This window comes from Saccostrea cucullata, unplaced genomic scaffold, assembly GCF_032062105.1.
Source record: "Saccostrea cucullata isolate Sc308-1 unplaced genomic scaffold, CSIRO_AGI_Scuc_v1 ctg868, whole genome shotgun sequence".
Classification (NCBI taxonomy): domain Eukaryota; kingdom Metazoa; phylum Mollusca; class Bivalvia; order Ostreida; family Ostreidae; genus Saccostrea; species Saccostrea cuccullata.
Window position 1 is genome coordinate 1 of NW_026941219.1, and position 22598 is coordinate 22598.

At 31.5% G+C, this 22598-nt stretch overlaps 2 protein-coding genes across 2 annotated transcripts; one reads left to right on the forward strand and one right to left on the reverse strand.

Moving 5' to 3' along the window:
- Positions 1 to 10564: 10564 nt before the first annotated feature.
- On the reverse strand, positions 10565 to 13265 carry LOC134257451 (scavenger receptor class F member 2-like). The gene is made up of 4 exons (XM_062740068.1): positions 13208 to 13265; positions 12308 to 12976; positions 11930 to 12041; positions 10565 to 10718 (listed from the first exon to the last, which is right to left on the reverse strand). Exons 1-4 carry the CDS (start codon positions 13263 to 13265, stop codon positions 10565 to 10567), a joined length of 993 nt encoding a protein of 330 aa, XP_062596052.1.
- A 4707-nt stretch (positions 13266 to 17972) lies between these two features.
- LOC134257453 (scavenger receptor class F member 1-like) lies at positions 17973 to 20802 on the forward strand. Its single transcript, XM_062740070.1, has 4 exons — positions 17973 to 18033; positions 18326 to 18994; positions 19937 to 20048; positions 20401 to 20802. Exons 1-4 carry the CDS (start codon positions 17973 to 17975, stop codon positions 20636 to 20638), a joined length of 1080 nt encoding a protein of 359 aa, XP_062596054.1. The 3' UTR covers positions 20639 to 20802.
- The last annotated feature ends 1796 nt before the right edge of the window (positions 20803 to 22598 follow it).

Genomic DNA, 22598 nt, shown 5'->3' on the forward strand with positions numbered 1-22598 from the left:
CACACATTCTTTTACATCTGTATCATATTTGGATGTTAAGCTGACTATGTAAAGATAAATTCAACTAACAACTAAACTAGATGGAAAACTAGATGATTTATGTGGCCATGTTCCATTATCATCTGCGTTTGATGATTATGCGGCACCGATTTCATTAAAGAGAAAATATTTGTTTAAGTTTTTTCCTTAAGCAGTCAGAGTAAATCTTCTTTCTCCCGATGGTCAACTTTGAAATTTACTACGTAAAATATCAATTTGCACTTTTTGTTACCATAGCAATACCAAATATCGGTTATTTTTCTAGTTGTAAATTTGGCGAATATGTAATATAAGATCTATAATCTCATGATAAAGAAATGATCCTTGTTCTATTTTTTCCACAAAGATACTGAAATAAGCAGTCTGTTTTTAAAATTATAGAAAAAAAATCAAATTTAAGATTCTGGCCAAGGGTTATATGAAATGATATTGAAAATCATATCTTGAAAAATATATATCTTCAACTAAGTTTGAAATTTGAAGTATTAAGCATATTATGCAAATGTGCAAATACAAACAAGGAATATTTTCTCTTGATTGAGCAGATAAGCTACAACCACAATAACAGTTATAATAATGATAATAATAATAATTCTTTAAAATTACTTACTTTCAAGATGTCCCATGTCAATAACAAAGGTCAAGATTACAGCTGCTGACAAAGAATACATATTTATCAAAGTAACATTGGCTACTACAACCTGTTTGAAAATTAATGTAAGAGTGCAATGGAGAGTAGAAAAATACTACAGGATGAATTGAAATGAATGCTGAAAATATGCATAATGATGCTTTGATTGCTTTTCGTCTTCTTCCTTAAATTCAAAGACGCGGAAGTGTGAAAAAGATAAGAGAGAGATAGAACAAGAAAAAGAGAGTACAAAATATATCCTTTATCAATTTTTATTTTGACTATTATACCATTATACTCTCATCATTATATTATTATTATTAAGTACCTTTTCCGCGTGGCATTAATTTATGCTATGCACTTGGGCACTGCAGATAATCCGCGGAGATTTGTCCAAGCGTACTAATATAAATGTAAGGCATATAGTGACAGTTAAGATAATCAGCGTAATTTTCTACCCGCGGATTAAACAGAAAATGAGATTCCACGGAAAAAGTATGTCTAAAGTATTTCAAAATACTTGAAATTTGAAAACATGGAACACATAAATATGTTTTTGTATTATTAATCTTATAGTTTTGTATGACCTCTGCTGTCTGCAATTATATGAGCACATATATAATATCTATATCATAATATCTATAAGTAATCTAATGTTCAGATTTTTAGGGAGGGAGAAAGGAATTATAGCCCTGAATCAATCTTCTATGTCTCAAAGAACAAGTAAAGATAAAGATCATCTCGTCTGTTTGACATGTGAAAAAGAAAAAGTTCTTAATATTTAGAGAATGATGTGGTGTGATTTAATGGATTTGCTGTATGAAACATTATTACTTAGGTTATTTGAAATGACATCGACAAAATCCTTTGCTTCATATGATAAATACATATTCAATTATCACTTCCTGAATAAAAAATGATATTGTTCCTCAAGATTAGCTATGCGTGAATGCTTGCTTCTACAGTGAACATTTACATAATTTAATTAAAAACAGGAAAGTTCATTTATAATAATATCTCGTTACAAAGAGTAAATTATTCATCTCCTCAAAAACATTTGCTATTCTGAGTTGCATACATGTAGTTCCGCTGAACTGCGTTTAAGATATTAAGATAATTAAAATTACTATTTTCTTCCTCAAGCCTGTCCTCTTAAAAATTAACAAGCATGAAAAATGGATAATTGTTGTAAGAAAGCCCCTAAAATTTTCTCTGAAGACTTTATCATTATGGCATTAGGTAGGTTTGAATGAAGGGTCATTCTAAAGTCATGTCTTCAATCATAATTTTTTTCAATTATAACCAATCAAATTTTTTGTAATAGCAGGTCTGCTTACATGAAAATATTTAAGGAATCACTGTCTAGTTTTGAGAGTATGCCAGGGTATCAACAATAGTGGGAAACATGGGATAATTTGCATAACGGGCGAAGCCCGTTATGCTGAAATTATCCCATGTTTCCCACTATTGTTGATGTCCCTGGCATACTCTCAAAACTAGACAGTGATTTCTTATATTTCCATTTCATTATAAAAAAAAATTGTAGATTTAGACTTTTAAAATGTAGACATAGACTATATTCACAAGGACTTCCATGCCAATTTCAATAGTCCTCGCCCACTGACGTCAAACACATAGGCAGCCGCACGAGATTTACATGCATATTTGGCATCCTTAGCGTCAGACACAGAGACAGATGCGCACGAGATTTACATGCGTATTAGGCCTCATTAGCTCCTGACCTATCGACCTGCCTAATTTACATTCCGGCAGAATTATCAAGAAATAAACTCCGAAAACTTTCAAAGAGTTATCACAGAGAAAAAAATTAGAAATGGAAATATTATTTAGTGTCATACCTATTACATTCACTATACTGTAAAACCACCAATTTTCTTTGGGTTTTAATGTTCGTTGTTTTCGGGATATGACGAAAACACGAAATGGCAAATGTTTTATACATAACTACTCCACAAATCTTCATCCACGAATTCAAATACCCAAGATTTTTACCCAAACCACAAAAATTAACCCCATAACAATAAGTGATTTTATAGTTAAACAAGAGGCCCCTGGGCCTTATAGGTCACCTGAGCATTATTCAACAACTTCCCAGTGACTGAATTTGATCCATGTTTTAAGCCAGATGCTATAGCATTTACAATTTGGTCATCAGAACTATACACTTAGCAGTTCCTAGTTTGGTTACTTTATACCCATAGGCAGGGTAGGGGAACAAAAAATGCATTTCAACTAATCAGTAATATTCAGCAATAATCAGTAGTGCCGCTACCACACATGAACCCTTGACTCTTAGGCCTAGATCCACACATTGCACTATTTTTAGAAAGGCATACCTGCTTCTCAAAAATATTTGATTAATACCAAGGAGCACATTTCAAACAATTCATTCATTTTCAGTACATAAGAACAGCCTCCTCCTCCCCCCCCCCCCCCCACTATGGTACAACTGACCCTGGGGCCTTGAAATTTACAATTCTTGAAGATTAGGGACTGCTCATAACTATATAGGTAATTCACCTAGGAGAAAAGAAGAAAATATTCAAAGATTTAATGTTTTTTCACTATACATGTATAATCAATACAGCCCCGCCCTAACACCAGAATCCCTAACCCTGGGGCCATAAAATTCACAATTTTGGCAGAGGCACTTTTGCTCATCATAACTATGTACTTACTTAGTTTATTTAATACCCAGGAGTAAAGAAGAAGATTTTCAAAGAATTCATGTATTTCCTCTATATAATCAATAGAGCCCCACCCTGACACCAGAAACCCTGACCCTGGGGCCATAAAATTCACAATTTTGGTAGTGGCACTCTTGCTCATCATAACTATGTACTTAGTTAGTTTATATAAAACCTAGGAGCAGAGAAGAAGATTTTCAAAGAATTCATGTATTTTCACTATATAATCAATAGAGCCACGCCCTAAAACCAGAACCCCTGACCCTGGGGCCATAAAATTCACAATTTTGGTAGAGGCACTCTTGCTCATCATAACTATATACTTAGTTAAATAATATAAAATCTAGGAGCAGAGAAGAAGATTTTCAAAGAATTCATGTATTTTCACTACATAATCAATAGAGCCCCGCCCTAACACCAGAACCCCTGACCCTGGGGCCATAAAATTCACAATTTTGGTAGAGGCACTCTTGCTCATCATAACTATGTACTTAGTTAGTTTATTTAATACCCAGGAGTAAAGAAGAAGATTTTCAAAGAATTCATGTATTTCCTATATATAATTAATAGAGCCCCGCCCTGACACCAGAATCCCTGACCCTGGGGCCATAAAATTCACAATTTTGGTAGAGGCACACTTACTCATCATAACTATGTACTTAGTTAGTTTATTTAATACCCAGGAGCAGAGAAGACGATTTTCAAAGAAATAATGCATTTTCACTATATACTTATTTAGCCCCGCCCTAGTACAAGAACCCCTGACCCCAGGGCCATGAATTTCACAATTTTGGTAAAGGACTCAATGCTGATTACAATCATGCAAACAGTTTGACTGCTTGATGTCCAGGAGTAAAGAAGAAGATTTTTGAAGATTGCATTAATTTTAGTGGTTTTGGCCCCACCCCCCAGGCCCCAGGGGGGCAGGGATCATGAAATTCACAATTTTTGTTCCCCTTCACCCATAGATGCTTTGTGCCAAATTTGGTTGAAATTGGTTCAGTGGTTGCAGAGAAGAAGCTGAAAATGTTCAAAAGTTTACGACCGATTGACGACGAACGACGAACGACGTACGACGAACGACGGACGACGACGGACAAAAACAGATAGCAATAGGTCACCTGAGTGACTCAGGTGACCTAAAAAACAATAAGAGCTTCTTACGAAAGTAAAAATTGCTTGTATAGTAAAAGAAATACAATTAGATTTATTATCTTAGAAATGACTTTAAAAGCTACATGTACCCAAGTTATATGGTGTAATCTTAGTTAGATCATTTTACGCGTTATGAACCGATAATTTAATTTTCTTCCATGAAGTTAAGTAAAAAAGACTTCAACATCAAATATGACATTAAAATATACACAATAAAATTGTAAGGTCAATGATATGTTTTTAAGGCAATATAGACTTATATATCAGCCAATCAAAAAGTGTGTAACAACCGAAATAACATGTAACTTATTTTAATTTTTCTTTTCCATAAATTTTTTCTTCATTTTGTGACTTAGTATAACAATTTGAAAGCCACAAACAAAAGTTTAGAAAAATTAATGTTTACACAAAATTCAAGGAGTAAAATTTACAAATTGAAGGTCTCAAATTATTTTTCTTCCTCGTAAAAGAAATTATAATTATTTTCTTTTTCTTGTCATTTTATCTCTGTTATCACAAGGTCCGACCCCCAAACTGAAGTATTAAGGTTGTTTCCATATATCTATTATATTCCCCCTACAGTTATATACGAAACACTTTGTTTGCTTCACATTTCACTTGATTTGTTAAAACGTATTGTGTTCATATTTTTATTAATCTTTTGTTTTATCTTACGATAAATGAAAGCAATATCATTACAAATAACTTATTATGATATTTACTAACAGTATATCTTATAAAGACTGAATACAGTGTCAAACTTTCGAAACCTTGGTTATTTAATTATCTTTGGTTAATCCTCATAAGCTAATCAAAAACTTAAAACCCCTTGTATGTTAGGTTCATAGTTTCAGAGAAAACGACTGATATATCGATTGTTTAATTCCTATATCACATTCTTTGCTTCTTGATGTAGAAGAAACAATTTACTTCCTTCCGACGATCTTTTACCAATGTTCTAAGTTTCTCATTTTCTGAACTCATATTGAAATTAATTTATATACATAATGAAATGAATAATCCACATGTTGAATATGTACACAAAAGAATTCGACATTTGCAAATTTACATAGTAGAATGCAATATAAAATTAATACATTTTTTTTAACTTAAAAAAATATATGTAAAGAGAAAAGGATAATGCACATAAGTAATACCATAGGGCAGAATGTGTCTGCATTTAGAGAGATCAATTCAATTTCTTTAAAAAGAAATATGAATGCATTTTTAAGATCCATAGAGCAGGTATTTTCTCATAAAAAAATGACAGACAATGGACAAAATATACCTATTAATATCTTAAATAAATTGAATACAGAGGTTATAGAACTTGCTGTGAAATGGTTGTGTATAAGGATACATGCTTGACGAAGTGTACAGAAAAAGAACATTAGGTATTTTTGAACTTAAATTCCGTGTTATATATGCAAAATCTGTCAACTGAAAATGATTAAAAGATAAATGGCAATTTTATTTATTGATAAATAACAATTTGAGGTATTTTTGAAAAAAGAAGCAGTGGGGTGGAACCTGCACAATAGGGCAGTAAAAGGACTTTGAAAAATGTACGTATGTTAATTGTATTTTGAGGTAAATAAATAAAAAATCCTTCTTATTTTTATAATTGAATTTAAAAAAAAATTAAAACGTTCCCGAGAATTTTATATTTTGAAAAAAAAATTCTAATTATCAGAGAATCATACTATCTTTATTTTAAATTTTCTTGTCAAACAACGTTTTCACCGTGATTAACTTGTATATTTTTTTCATAGGTTTCCTATTGTTTTTCAAGAAGATATGTTTCCTTGAAAACTGTTAAATTTATCGATAGACGAATTTCACAATCCCTTTACTATTTATGCATTACACATTAAGATATTTGAGATGTTGATATTTCTAAAGGAAAACTATTAAATTGACTTATTTCTGTTTTTAACGGAATTTGTTGATATTTTTTGTGAATCACAAATTAAAATATCAATATTCTTATTTTCATCCTTATAAACTAATTGTACATGAAAAGTACAATAGGAATTTTAAACTATAATTTTAGTATAATATATGCAAAATCTGACATCTGAAAATAATTGGACGATTAATGGGAATTTAAAACCTTGACAAATATGAAAACGACGTGCACATATATTTTTGAAGAGGGATGGATTGCATTAGAACGTTGCGAAAAAGAGCAGTAAATAGACTCTGAAGAAATTACATTGATTGTTCCAAAAACTTTCATTAATTTTTCAATCAAGGAAAAAATAAATAAAGCAGAAGAATTCTTTCAAATTCGATGTTTTTAAAGGAATTATAATAATGATTATCAGGTTTTCATTTCGACTTTAAAAGAAGCTTTTTCACTACGTCAGACGAGTCTATTCTCATAGGATCTTGATGTTTTGCAAAAGAGATGTTTGTGCAAAATCTTATTCGTGAAAAGAAGAAAGCACTTGCTGTTGCCTTCAACTCGACATTTAGATATATAATATATCGACGACGTATTGTCAATTAGCAATGATACGTTTCATTCCTACGTTATACGATATATCTTGGTGAGCTTGAGATAAAAAGATACCACAGAGTTTGAAACATCTGTTTTATAATTGGATATTTCAATTGATAAAGAAATTAATGGTAATCTAAAAAACAAGATATATGATAAACTTGATGACTTTAACTTTTCTATCGTCAACTTTCCTTATTTATGCAGCAATATACCTTCATCACCTGCATACGGAGTGTATATATATATCAGTTGATTCGATACGCAAGAACATGCTCTACGTATGAACAATTTCGAAAACAAGGTAAATTATTGACAACCAAGTTGATAAAACAAGAATATCAGCAGTCTCGTTTAAAGTCATCATTTCGTAAGCTCTTTGGTCTATTTGGTGACCTTGTCAGCAAATACTATTTATTATTGAGTCAGATGCTAACGACTTAATTCATACTAATTGTTAGTCCATTCTTTATACACTGATGTGACGACGGATTTTCCCGTTATTTCCCGATCATGACAAGGAGCACACGGCAGGTGTGACCGGTGGATGCTCACTCCTCCATGGCACCTGATCCCACCTCTGATGTATTGGGGATCCGTGTTTGCTCTCCTCCTGCATCATAACATTGACATTTATTCGAATAAAGATCTGCCCGCTAATACAATTTAGAAGACTAACATGTACAGGTACATTAAATATTTCACCCGAACCTTTATTTCTCTATGTCGTTAGTATTTAGATAACTGTTAAAAAAACAAAAATTGATTACAACGCATCATTTTTAAGGATGGTAAAAGGAGGCGGGGCCTAATTTATACGGGAAAAGTTTACTGTGACGTCACAGAAAAATATGACTTTTATGTATTCCTCATAATACAATAAAATAAAATGATTTGCAACTTTAAACTTTGTAGCATGATAAACAGCAATGAAACTTATAAATGCATTAAAACAAGTTACTAGTTAAATCCCATACAACTGTTTCTAAACAAATCACTGATCTCGATGAACTTGCCAATCATGACATCATTTTGGTATTTTATAATAGCAAAAAATGCGTTTTATTATAAAACAAAATATTGTGTTTAGGTTTTAAATAGGCTATTAACACCAATGTATCTCATTTGTTTATATGTAGTGCGATTATTCATTAACTATCGAGAAGATGCATTTAAAAATTTTTGTCATGTTCCTATGTTCAGGTTAGGTATATTTCATATCGAGGTGCCTCATTTAATCGTTCTTTTGCAAGGACATTCACTAAATAAATCTTAACATTTTTTAAATAGAAATAAAGGACATGTCCCTTAACTTGAAAATGCTGCTGCTTTCGTTTAATCAAGAGACTGACTTTTTAAGAAAACAAAATATTTGGTAAAAGTCAAACGTATTTCAACATGGACCTAACTACTTGAAATTTTAACTATTAAAACGCGAATTCTATTCAAAGTAGCAGCACTTTCCAGAAAGAACAAAGTATACAGAAACGATTAACAGCTTGAATTTTTGATTTCAAATAGGTTACGCCTTTACGACATCAGAATTTGTATATGACCTTCTACATTCAGTAGACGTGCTATGCATTCATCACGTGACTGTTCATCGATGGGACCAAACTTCATACAGTACAGAGTAGGTTATACTATGCTATTTCCATACGTATTTAAGTTCTGTTGCTATAAAACAGCTGAATTAAAATAAATTCATTTTTTTTTAAAAAATCACCATTTTTGCACTTCTATTTTCCGCTGATTTCTCATAGTAAGCCTTAACAGTGCTGCGAAGTTTCTTAAGAAAAACTTCTTTCGCAAGTGAGTTAAGGCTACATATGGAGCTTTCTATGCAAAATATCCTATTAAATTCCATAATTACTCTTCCCACCGCACAGAAAATGCTAAGACTTTTTTAAAATACTTTCTTGGTAGCCACGACATGCGATTGCAGTACACATTATGACGTCATATTATGACGTTATCGAGCTCTACTACACAAGTTTATAAGAAACATCAACAAAATTGCTTCGGTGCAAGGGCATACTTTCCTTTGTTTTACAGAAACAAAGTAGAAAAAGACGCAGGATATTCCAAGGATTATTGCTGCACCAATGTCGGCACTGGAATTGTTTAGTTACTTTTTATGCTGTTTTAAGTCTAAACAGGGTAAAAGTTCACAGTCCAGTGTGAGTTTCTTAAAACTTTTATCGATTGAGAAAGTGCATAGGATTTGTGCATCCATTTGATTAATTTTAAGAATATTTTCCTTAATATTATACATTGTTTATTTTAAATTAGATATGATATTGCCTTGCGCCGACGTGATTTTGTTGATGTTATTGCCTTGAATGGGAGAGAACAATAACGTCATAATATGACGTCATAATGTGCACTTGCATTAATAAACTGGATACTAAGTATGTTTAAGAAAATCAATTTGAACTTTCTCTGTGCATAAAATATTCCACTTCTTAATTTTCATTACCTCATTTGCATAGAAATATCCATATTTAGCCTTAACTCACTTGCATTGAATCCAAAAGACGGCATTTAGAAAAGTTTTTATCTCCAAATACAAAAGAACAATTCATATGATTCTTGAGGCATGATAAAACAGAATAGGATCTTTCTTTGAGATGTCTTGGGCTGCGTACAGATCATGATCAAGTAAATATGAGTCTTGTTTTACCCCTAACCATCTCATATATATGGAAGGGAAGTCAGAATTCCTTCAGAATTCATAATTTGTAAAATCGTTTTTCTAAGATGCCTCTTTGAATCTTGTATGTACAAAAACCAAAGAACAAGTTGCAACAATCTTAGTAAAGAACCAAAAACGCATACTTAGTCCCCACAGTAGAACAGAGGGCATAGTTCCATGATTAAATGGACACCAGATAAACCATTATTCAATATAATACTTTAAAGAGTTAATCTGACGAAATTGATTACATATTACATATTACATATAAGCATATGTTTCAATTAATTACAACAAACATAATATACCTAAAAGGCATCCACGTAATAGACGATAAACACATTAAAATGTGGTCTCAGACAAATACATTCATTACATATATTGGTCAACTACAAAAGTGATAAGTAAACACTGGAGTGGAAAAATGCGATCGCTTTAAAAAAAATTACAATGATAACGAAGATGCCTATCAGCTATTTGAGGAAACTTAATTCAAGGGGCCCTCAATGGGGTGTTTCTTAGCAAACCCCGCCAGGTAGGCTATCTTTGATTTTCACCCCTCAGAGAAGACCATTGATTAAAATATTAGTAGAATGATAAACAAACCAACATATGTTAAGAAATATACATTGTAGGAACACCGATAGATTAAGTAGTACATGCATGTAATATGACTAAAACAAACATAATACGTCGAAATGGCCTCAAAGTACTAGAGTATAAACAAAACCAAAAAGATTTAAAACAGTCTGTCACATGTAAGGCAGAACCTTGAAAGCAAAGCATGCAGCTTGCCATTAAAACCCATGCTATGCATGTAGCTAACCATGCTATCATATAATGGAAGTATAGCCATGGTCAATTTGACTGGTTACATCACTAGGAGCCTCATAATGTCCCGATATCTCTGGGGTTCTTTCTAGTGTTGAACCATCAGATTCTTGACTCGATGTAAATTTTAAACGATTGGATCTAGGCCACCATATTCTACAAATACATACATAATTTGTATATCCATATATATATATAAGTTATGTTCATGAATGTTGATATGAACACAAAAAACAACTATTGCATAATTTTTAAAATCTCATTTTGGAGAACATTATGTATACATATACGAAAACTTTTCACCTGTATATCTTGCGAAGAAGAATTACAGTGTTATGCATGCGTTTGTTAACAAAAATGAAGACAATATAGCCAGCTATAGGTTGTAACTGTGCAGGCTCGCTTAAGCTATTTCATAGTCATCTGAACGGTGACAACAGTTGTCAATCTGTCCGTAAGGAATTGCATGTCACACCTCACATGACATGATCTGAAGGATTTTAATTAATATTGCCGACACCAACGACAAACATCCACATATCCTAAGCTGTCGACATAATTAATTATCAAGGTTGTTTTACCTGTTCCTAAACTTTAACTTTTTATTTCTTACAAATGTGTCCTATGAAAAATTAATTTGAAAATAGACGTTTATTCTTTGTTTAAACCCACCATATATTTGGTACATCCCTCTAAATATTTTTAAAATCGGTAGGAGAAGAAATTAGTGCAGAAAAAATTACAAGTTTCCTAATTTGCAGACTTGCATAAAAAATGTACTAAACTTAGCCTCGCACTTGTTGATATGGACTATTTTTCCAACCAAAACAGCTTGGCAAATGTCATTAATCAATAAGATCATCCGAATTATTTTGTGTATTATAGCACCAGTTAGAAGTCTGAAATTATTGGAATGTACCCATATTGATTATCAAATTAGCAAGTCTCCTGACAATTCTAGCAACAAAACGCTATCATCATATCAAAGTCTGGAACTAGTAACTTGTAACCTTTCTTATGTTTAAAGGACAGATGATAAAACAAAAAATGGATGCCTGGATTGGTATATATTTTTGGCCGAATTTCATTGCAAATGAAGCAAATAATAAATTTCTAGAATATAAAGAAATTGTAAACCTTCTGTGATGTTCAAAAGTCTGACAGTCTGAGCCACCTTATAAATCTATACATATATTTTTCACTTTAAATTCCATTTTTGTCCAAATTGAATAAAAAATTAAAAGCTACGCGGTGAAAGGTATTCATTTTATTCATTTAAACATGGACCAAGTTGTTATTTTCAAATTCTTTGACAAACGTTTGTTTGTATCATCTGTCCTTAACGCTGATTTTGATTTACTAATTACCTTCCTCCTTTTCTTAAAATGAATATCAAGATGAATACCGCCACCACTACTCCAGAACAGATGCTTATAACAAGTGCAACGTTGGTTTTTGATATTGAGCTTATCTTCCTCACTGGAATGAAAATCAATCAAAATGAATATTAGCACTCGTTTCCGCGTAATTTAAAATACATTTTCAAATAATAATAATAAATAAGAATAAATCTCTCTCTCTCTCTCTCTCTCTCTCTCTCTCTCTCTCTCTCGCGCGCGCGCGTTTTAATCAAATATTTGATTTTGAAATATGAAAAATCAATTCTTTGCTCTTTCTTTTAAAACTAAACGTTTGTATTAAAGAGGTTAACACATAAATGCCTTTTAATAGGCGTCCTTACTCACCGTCACACTTATATCCACTCCATTCAGATTCACAGCCATGTATACAATAGCCATCTCTTTTATCACAAGTACTGTTGATACAATTTGGACAGATACTAGTGCAAAAATTTCCATAAAATCCAATCTGGCAGGACACACACATACCAGTTTGTTTATGACAATCGGAGGGTTGACAATTTGAACTGCATCTTTTGTCACACTGGTTGCCGTAAAAGAGTTCCTTGCATCCGCTGATACACGTTCCAGTTTGGAGGCAAATGTCATCAAAGCAGCCAGGACTACACCAAAGATTACAGTTATCTCCATATCGACCCTTTTCACAACCGTTCAGACACTTGCTGGAATTAATATCACAAGTTGAATTGAGACAGAAATCTGAACATAGATTTTCACATCTCTGTCCCCAACTTCCGCTCTGGCAGCGGACACAGGATCCATTTGTCTGGTAACATTCTTGATTTAAGCAAAGTTCTGGACAAAGTCTCTCACAGTTCTTTCCCCATTTTCCTTGATGACATTTACTACATTCACCAGAATTTTGATAGCAATCTGCACAATACTCTGGACAGTCTATATGACAGTATTTTCCCCATTTCGGTTCTTTGCACCCAGCTAGACATATTCCATAATTAGTATCACATATTTCAAATAGACAATCAGGGCATGATTCTACAAAGAATTCAAACGATATCTTAAAAATTTGCTTTTGATAAAGACTAAATATATAGTTTTTGGTTTAAATAATAGTCGAATATGAATACGAACAGCCGAAGGCTTGTAAATGAAAAAGCCATAATGTTTTTTTATTTTCAATATACACAGGACACCCTGATATTAAAATTAAAACATTATTTACATAAAAAACAACTAAATAAAAAACAATGCTTTATAATTACTTACTTTGTAGATACCCTTCGTCAACCAAGGTCAATATTACAATTACTAACAACGTATGCATTTCTATCAAAGTAATAATGGTTACCCGGTCTAACAAGTTTGTGATGATATGTTGGGGTTCAATGAAAAGTAGGAAAATATTTAAAGTAGATGAGGTAAATAGAAAGTGGAAAATACGCATATTTTTATGATCAACTCTCTTAGTATATCTTGTGGATTCAAATATAAGGAAAAATGATATGATGGGGATTAGAGAGAGAGAGAGAGAGAGAGAGAGAGAGAGAGAGAGAGAGAGAGAGAGAGAGAGAGAGAGATCCTACTTCTTATCAAAAATTATTATAATATCCACAATGTTGCCGAGCAAATTATTTCAAAATAGTTGAGATCTGAAAATTAAAGTTTCATATAATCCTAGAATCGATATCTTATGGCTTTGGTATCTGTAACGATTTGCATGGTGCTTTTAACCATTTAATATATAATTAAAAACCAAAAGAAATTAATACATAATATAACTTCTATAAATTTAACAGAAGGACAAGACTATATCTGGATCAACCATTAGTGAATTAGAAATAACTCAATTTTTTTAACTATGCATGTTTCAATTGACTTGACTTGTGTATCAATATTATGGAAAAATCATCGATAACACTGCTTTATAAAATAATGGGGGATATTTAACCAGGCTTTACTTCCTGAACTAAAAAGAATAATATTTCACAATGAGTAATGTGCATTATTTCTTTTCTATAATGATACATTAACATAATTTATATCCAACGCATGAAAAATAGTGATTATAATGTCTCATTAAACAACAATCTGGCCCCGGGATCATGAAGCATCTTAAGCTAAAATCAAAATCTTTCTGTTGTACAAATATAGATATTGTAGAAGTCAAAACAGGCCAAAATCAAACTATTTTACAATCATTTTTGATGTTTTTAAAAAAGTCTTGTCATTTCCAAAATTTGTCATTTATTCAATGAATAATAAAGATGTTACAAAAATTGATAATCTTATAAAAGTTTAAGTTTTTTTTCATTATCCTAGAGACTGGACTTAACAAAATATTACTACAACCTTGGACATTTGATTCAGCAATGTTACAGGTCAGGAGAATAAATATATAAAAGACATAAAAGAGAGATTGCCGTATAATCCAGATTATATGCTCACTGATCTAAATATTTTTTTGCTCACTGACTTCTAAACAGTATTGTACAATAAAATTGTATGTTAACTTAATTTGAGCATCTGAAAAAAGGACAAGAAACGCAGTTCTTTATTTTCTCGAAAATTCCATAACCGATCTAAATGATTTTTTGCTCACTGAGTTTTAAACAGTATTGTACAATAAAACTGTATGTTATCTTAACTTTAGGATCTGAAAAAAAGGACAAGAAACGCAGTTCTTCATTTTTTCGAAAATTCCATGACTGATCTAAATAATTTTTTGCTCACTGAGTTTTAAACAGTATTGTACAATAAAACTGTATGTAAACTTAATTTTAGGATCTGAAAAAAGGACAAAAAAAACAGTTCTTCATTTTCTCGAAAATTCCATAATTTTTTTCCATGATACCGTGTATAACCGATACGCCCTTAGAAGGTACCGTCTGATTTCTCAGAATAATATACAGGTGGTACATGTATCGACAGACCTAACATATTCATGAATAAATAAAACTCACACCAAAAGAGTCAGTAAAGTCGTGAAAAGTGACCAATGTTCGAAAAGTCATTACTCAAATACTCTGTACAGTAGTATGCTTATTTCTGTCTACTTACTCTTTTCACGACGTCATTAAATAATAAATAATGGAAATAATATTCAGGAGATGTAAATATACAAATAAAGTATACAGTATTGTTTTTAAATTGATGTCAACACAAAAACTGCTGAAAAGCTCAGGATTAAATCTAACCGCTTTAGTGTTGTTTCAGATTTGCTTTGTTAGTACAACACTGAAGAGGTTAATGATGTAAACAAATGCAGAATAATAAAAAAACTGCAAAATAAGAATTACTGTAATTCCGAAGGTTTTAGAAAACGTGTTTTCGAGATTTATATTATGAAACTAAATAAGCTATAATAGAAATTAGTATCTGATCCGCTCCAAAATAAAGTTTTATTTCGACTACAAGGTATAATGTACTTAATTGTATCTTGTACCCTTCAGTAATTATGGATCTATTGACACATACCCCCGAGTGAAGCCCCTCAATTTCATCTTATATAAATGAACATGTACCTAGGATATCAGGTAGAAAAAAATCGTGGTTGACAGACCGTTTCTATAGCTTACGCAACTGACCTTCACCCAAGGAATACCTTTATAAGTAATTTTTAGGGAAATTCCCTAAATTAAAGTCTGTTAGATATAGATGAGTAAACTATACCGACACACAACATTGTATAAAACCTATTCGATTTGTTAACAAACTATGAAATTGGTGACAATATAATTATTTAAAAAAATATATGCATTGAATATTGTGAGGAGTTTTAAAATCATTTTATCAATTTACACTTTCTATGTTGAAAGACTTAAATAAACGTTTTTGAATAATCAGATTACCTGGTGGATCCCGAAATACCTACGTTAAAAATCACTGACCTAGCATTGAAGGACTTTTGTACTACTGCAGTACAACTTATCCTCCCATAGTGTTCATGTCCTTGCAGGCCAATGAGATTTCCTATAGTGCTTTGTTATAAAATTCTTAAAATGGTTATTGGATCAATTCATTTACTTATTTGTTTACTCTTTCTCTTTTATTAATTTTTGATACTGTATACATGGAAACTTTCGCCCCAGTTTTATTTCCCCCTTATCAAAAGTGAATGAATTTAAAACGGGACGAATTCAAAGAAAGTAGCATAAATTCTTAAACAGAACTTTGACTGGGCGACTTTAAAACGGGAAGAAACTGTCAGCAAGTGTAAGAGGACGAAAATAATGCTGTATACAGTAATGTCCTTTGATACCGGTTGATATTGAATTTTAGTTATGTAAAATGTGTTACTATTAATTCAATCTATTTACTGGTAAATTTATCAATAGCAAGCGTTCGACACAACAAAATACCCGTTTATATGTACACATGGAAGATATTTTAATTTATGGGACATTGTTGAATTAAATTTTATCTGAATGGTCGTCGGTACATAAACACTCTGCGTAGTTTATTGTTACGGACTCAACTCTGAAAAATATGTGTCCCACGAGGGAAGAAATCTAATTTTAGCTTCAATTTCAAAAACGTGATGTTTTTATGGAAAATCCAGAAAGTTCTTAACATTTGGGATCACCAATTTTCCCCATGAATTAAGGCAATTACTATTTTTTACACAGAGAAAAAAAAACAGTTTATTATTAGAGAAAATAACCTTTAAAGTTGTGGTTCGCAGTTTCTTTATTCCGTAATAATTCTTCATTTCAATGCATACATGCAACTCGATGTAAAAAGAATTAATATTTTCCCAGCTTGAGGAAATTTCTCCCTGCACTTTTCGTTTTCATATCAAAAAGTTTTTATTTAATTCGACTTTTATGAACTTTTATTTGTTCATATTTTTGAAAATAAATTTTAAACTTGTCACTCTCAAACAGATATATTTTGGCATTGAATATATTACGACCATATTTTGTACCTAATAAATGAATGGTCCTAAATGATTATTCATGATAACATTTTAAAGATGTTATAAAAACGTATGCACCAAAAGAATTTATAAAATATTTATTATTCTCCATGTAATTGCACCTAAAAATGAAGATACATGTCTACGCGCAGAGCATGTTTTACTAATAAAATTGTAAGAAGGAGTGTTAATTTCATACAAATCTCTTGGTGAAAATAGAGGCATAAATTCTCTTTTTATTACAACATGAAACAAAATGAATCATTTACCATATTTGCATTTTTCAATATATTGAAAATACTTTTATTAGGTTATTTTATAGAAATATTTTGAAATCTTTATCTCTGAAGTTCACAACATGGAAATTTCATGAAGTCATATTTGAATTCAGATAGAGACCTTAAACCCTGGATGAAACCTTACATAATTGCTTGATGACTCAAAGCGATTCAGTTCTATTATCAAAACCCCTGAGACTTGTTTGTCAAGTGTATTTTAGTATTCACAAGGCTTAAATGAACATTATAGCAGAAAATAAGGATTATTACACTTCTCGTGGCGTACAGGGCATAAGATTTGCCCCCCCCCCTTCCCCCCGAACTTTAGCATAAAATGTTTCACTAAACAAAATAGAAGTCCTAATCAACAACAGTAATCAACACTTCGAACGAAAATGTGATCAATTTTTTATAGAAAAAAAAACTTTCGCCACAAAAATTAGTTCCTCATTTTATGCATTTTATATCGAAATAATGGTGGGTTTTAAAATCAGAAAAGTTAAAACAAGATTGTGAGAATTTTTTACTTAGAGTATGCTGCATTTCAAAATTATTGATTTATGAAAAAAAATTCTGCTTAGAAGCTAAGGATCTAAACTTTTAAACTGAAAAAAAAAATACTTTTTAAAATTAATATGTGTCAATTTGACATCCCCATGACTTTTGTAATAAAGAAGAAATTGTATGCACCTCTCAAAAGCCATATTAACATTATTATGCACTAAAACAGCTTATATTGGAATGTTGGGAATTCTAAAGTAGTAACCTTTTTTTATTTTCTACTTTCATTTAAATCTCCCAGTCCAACCAGGTTTTCTTAAGTGTTATATTGATAGAAATGGACACTTTACTGACAATATCAATCTTGGTGTCGCTTATATATGGAGAATATCTGCTACGTAAGTACTTTCTCTAAAAAAAATTAATTAAAACGTTATTTGTTTCATCCTTGTTTACATTACCTCATTAATTTCTGGGAAAAATAATGAACACCAATTTTATAAAGTATTATCTTTCGTAAAGTAAATTTCAAAAATGTAATTGAGTTCATGACATATGACTACCGGCTACTGACTGATTTATAAAATGGAATAATTCACTTTGGGACCATGGTACTTTACTAATCCAATAAATTATAACTGACCAGAAATAATAAAGGTCTATCAAAATTTTATTTTTATACTCTTTTAGAAACGTGCCCTAATTGTAGAAATGAAGAATGTGATACAAATGGTCAGTGTCTGAATGGATGCGAAGGTTCCAGATGGGGAAATTACTGCCAGTTATCCTGTGGAAGTTATTGTGGCGCATGCAATCAAACTTCCGGTGTATGTTTCGGTTGTTCGACAGGTTATTGGGGTTCTAATTGTTTAAAACATTGTCCTGATGTTTGTCCATCCAAAAGATGTTCCCAGTCTAATGGATCCTGTCTTTATTGTTACAGAGGTCGATGGGGAAAAAGCTGCGAAAACATATGTTCCGAATTTTGTCACCACTTGTCCTGTGAGTATCATACAGGCAGGTGTTTAAATGGGTGTGAGCGAGGACGCTACGGAGATACCTGTCACCTTTGGTGTAATCCAGGTTGCTCTGGTGATTTGTGTCTGCAAAATGGATCATGCGTCAGCGGCTGCAAAGAACAATTTTATGGCCATAATTGTGAAAAAAGATGCAGTTCAAATTGTCTGCCGCCATATTGCAATAAACATACTGGTATATGTTCTGCCTGCCGAACTGGATTTTATGGTCAATTTTGCACAAACATTTGCAGCCGTAATTGTGTTAACAAAACCTGCAGTTTAAAAGAGGGCTTTTGTACTCACGGTTGTGAGAATGAGTGGACAGGAAATCAATGTGACGGTAAGTGTGAGTACATATATAAAGTCGATAATTTAGATTCTGTCGTTTTTTATTCTGTATAGTAATGAAACAAAAACGATATAGCTAAAATACTTATAATAAATATCTATGGGAGTTAGTAAACTGTTAACCAATATCGGAACCATTCTATTTCTAATCAGCAGAAATTTGTTTTAAATGGATGGATTTGATAAACATTGTTTTCCGCACCTTCGAGACTTTGTCATTCATATAGAGATAACACCATAAATTGACAAAGGCTTTCAATTTTGCGGAACTTAGGGTTATTGTTTAACATTTCAACGCTTACTTTGACACGGGACTTCAGTTTTTAAGGTGGATCTTATCCATATTTCAAAATAGCCACATTATTTCGGTATTAAAAAAACTCCTCTTTTGACAAAAACAATATTAACAACAAATGGTTTGAAAACTCCGAAAAACTTTTGAAATCAACATAATTACAAGTAATTCTATCTGTAGAAATTAATGTAATCGCTGTGCTTGGATATTAGATTTTTAGTTAGTTTTCTTATTGTGATTCATGAATATACTATGTCACACGACATCAAAATGCATCACCTGGATATATTGGTGTTTAATAACTGTGATATTTTAGATATAATTTCTTGTTTATTCTGTATGAATGCTGTGTTACCGGTATATGTAATACCATTTTGCAGTCGAAAAATAGCTCTTAATCTGAGCTTATAAGTAAATGTCAATTACCGTTAGTAAATCTTGTTAATGACCCAATTCTTAATACATTGTAATTATCATTTGATCTCTTTTCTTTAGTGGAATGAAGATTAAAACATTATCATATTGAGTTAAATCAATGTGAACAGCATGTTACTAGCGTTTACTTTATTTATTCGAGTAAATGAATAAATCTGTTTTTGAAAAATATACACAGGCAAATTAAATTAACTTTGTTTTCAGTGACCAGTGAAGTTGTCCCATCCACGATTAACGCTGCTTTAGTAATAAGCATCTGTCTTGGATTATTGTTGACGATTTTCATCCTGATACTCATTATTAAAAGATATCAAAGGTAAGGCTTATTCAATAAAATCAAGGAATCGATTACAAAAAAAATCCAGAACCAGAGCAATCAACCAAGCTTTGTCTTTTGTGTCAATCAATTTTGACAATTTGACTCCAAATTAATCTAATTACCACAGTAAGAGTAATCCTTAGATAAATTTAAAGTTGTACATTTAATTAACAAACATATTATTTATAGCTGAAGTCACTACTTTTTCATATTGTTCTGCATAAGTCGGTAAAATGTAAGAGATATCTATCTGGTTTACCAAATTAAAGAGAGCAATGAAAAGAATACCGACATGATACTCATCATATTCATTGTATATGATACAGAAGATTTATTTTCCATTTTAAAGGAAATGTTTGCCAAGATTCTGTTGCCCAACAACTGCGTCAAATCCTTACACACAAGACGTTTGTGAAACCTGTCGTGACAAGAACATATCTACAATTTCTAACGCTGAAGGTCCAGATAGACCACAGAGCTTTGCTTCCAGCAGCAGCAGCTACGCCAACGCATCACCTGTAGGCTATAATGTATCATATCAGACGGAGGACGATCAGAATTATGATACGTTGACCGAAGGACCGTAGCAAAACATAACTGACAAAATTCTTCTTAGTTGAGGCAGTGATTATGAAATATATAATGCCTTTCAGAATGAAAGTGATTAATATGTCGATAGGTTCTTTACAATGAGTACTTTTGAACATGCATATGATCACATTTATAATAAATAACACGTATCCTACCAATCTTACTAAATAATCTTAAACGTGATACTCAAACGTATACATGTTTTTTAGAATCTATATTGATTTTTGAATATTTGTAAGTAATCATTTATTATAGTGACATTGTGCATTTTAGACATTTCATTATACATTGAAACAAAGTACAACAAACTGAATCTGCACCCGGCCCATTGGACCTATAAATCACTTTTTTCATTTAAATACATATATATAAATTTACACATGCAGAAGATTCTTTCTATGGTTAAATACTGTATGTACAAATTTTGCTAAGTTTATCTTGTAATTTTGATTTAGAACTTTGAACAAATAATCATTATCATTACTATTTGGGTTTTGTACACGCTATCAAAATATTTTTTCCTAACATTATTATACAATGACAGTCTAATAAGAAATGTTTTTCGTCTTATGAAAACACACGTTCTTTCACTTAAGGGTTCATTTATATCGAATAAATACACTGAACTGTGCCAAGGCTATCGTTCGTTTTTTGAAATATTAGATACAACATATGGTTCGGTTTCACAATTAACTTTGAAGGAAATATATGTCCTTAATTTTGGTGATGATTGTATTTTCATTTTCCATTCATTTTCAGCATATTTACATGTGTTCGGTATTTACTATTTGCTGGTTTTGAAAGAGACTGCTACTGTTGAGACTATCAAAAATAAATTTGTGAACACCACACACCCTGCATATTATAATCCCAAATGAAAACTTTTTTCGTTAATGTTTTTTCCAACTGAAGAATTCGGTTCCAAAGGCGAAATATATTCAGCCAACGTCGCTGTGTTAGCCATCCAACTTCGCTGTTAAGGGCAAATAAAGGGGTAAATGAACCCCAGAAAATAACGGATTGCACGATTGCTTTGTTTTACTCGATGCATGTCCTTTCGGTGCTTTAAAAAATCTTTGATAGGAAGCCAGTATTTTTAACCCCCCCCCCCCCCCAAAAAAAAAATGTTGTTGTTGGATTTTCCATAAATCATACTAAAGATAAAATTTGAATAAATTTATGGAACAATTCTTAAGGAATTTACTACGATAAACTTATACATTAAAAATAAAGAATTTTTATGTTCACAATGCAATTCAGATAAGATTTAACTTCAATGGAGCGTCTGCCTGGTATTTGTGATTTATAAGCATACATATTTATGATAAACCTGTTCTACAGGTAAAACATGCATTTACTCAGAAAGAAGGGGCTTAATGCACTTAAGGGATCTATTATCGCAATTTCTTTCTCAACCAGTTTAGAAACTTTTTTTGCTTAAATTATGACTTATTATTTTCTTTCCAGATACTTAAAAATTCGAAAAATAAATATTATATCCGCAATGCAATTCAAGAACTAATTGACTAGAAATAACACATGAATATCTGTACATATGTTTTCATTCATTTTGTATTTTAATCATTTTTGATAATGTGATAAACTTTTCATCTGAGGAAATCTACAGAGTTTGAAAGTTTTTTGTGCCAGAAAGTATGGTTTGGAATCAGCCATCACAATGATAGATTCGGTAGTTTAACATGATAGGTCGACATTTGAAACCTCTCGAGTTACTTGTAAGAAGAAATGTTTCATTTAAACAAAATTATATAGAAAAAAAGAGCAATAAAATTGAGTGCAAAAGATTTAAACCAGAAACGTCAAAGTATCAAAAATCAGCGCGAAGGAGATAATCGTTCATTTCAAAATAAATTTCTAAAATTGATCACATTGTTTTGAAAATATATTGTTTCATGTTTAAGACGTTAATACATTGGAAAAGTGTCATAAGTAATA

What these genes read in the sequence shown, in the direction of transcription:
- LOC134257451 (XM_062740068.1), bottom strand. Translation starts at nt 13,265, where the DNA reads ATGCATACGTTGTTAGTAATTGTAATATTGACCTTGGTTGACGAAGGG. An exon ending in GAGTGGATATAAGTGTGACG is followed by an intron (nt 12,042 to 12,307) that starts GTGAGTAAGGAC and finishes TTTTCATTCCAG; the next exon opens with TGAGGAAGATAAGCTCAATA. An exon ending in ATTTTAAGAAAAGGAGGAAG is followed by an intron (nt 10,719 to 11,929) that starts GTAATTAGTAAA and finishes ATGTATTTGTAG; the next exon opens with AATATGGTGGCCTAGATCCA.
- LOC134257453 (XM_062740070.1), top strand. Translation starts at nt 17,973, where the DNA reads ATGGACACTTTACTGACAATATCAATCTTGGTGTCGCTTATATATGGA. An exon ending in ATATGGAGAATATCTGCTAC is followed by an intron (nt 18,034 to 18,325) that starts GTAAGTACTTTC and finishes ATACTCTTTTAG; the next exon opens with AAACGTGCCCTAATTGTAGA. An exon ending in GACAGGAAATCAATGTGACG is followed by an intron (nt 18,995 to 19,936) that starts GTAAGTGTGAGT and finishes CTTTGTTTTCAG; the next exon opens with TGACCAGTGAAGTTGTCCCA.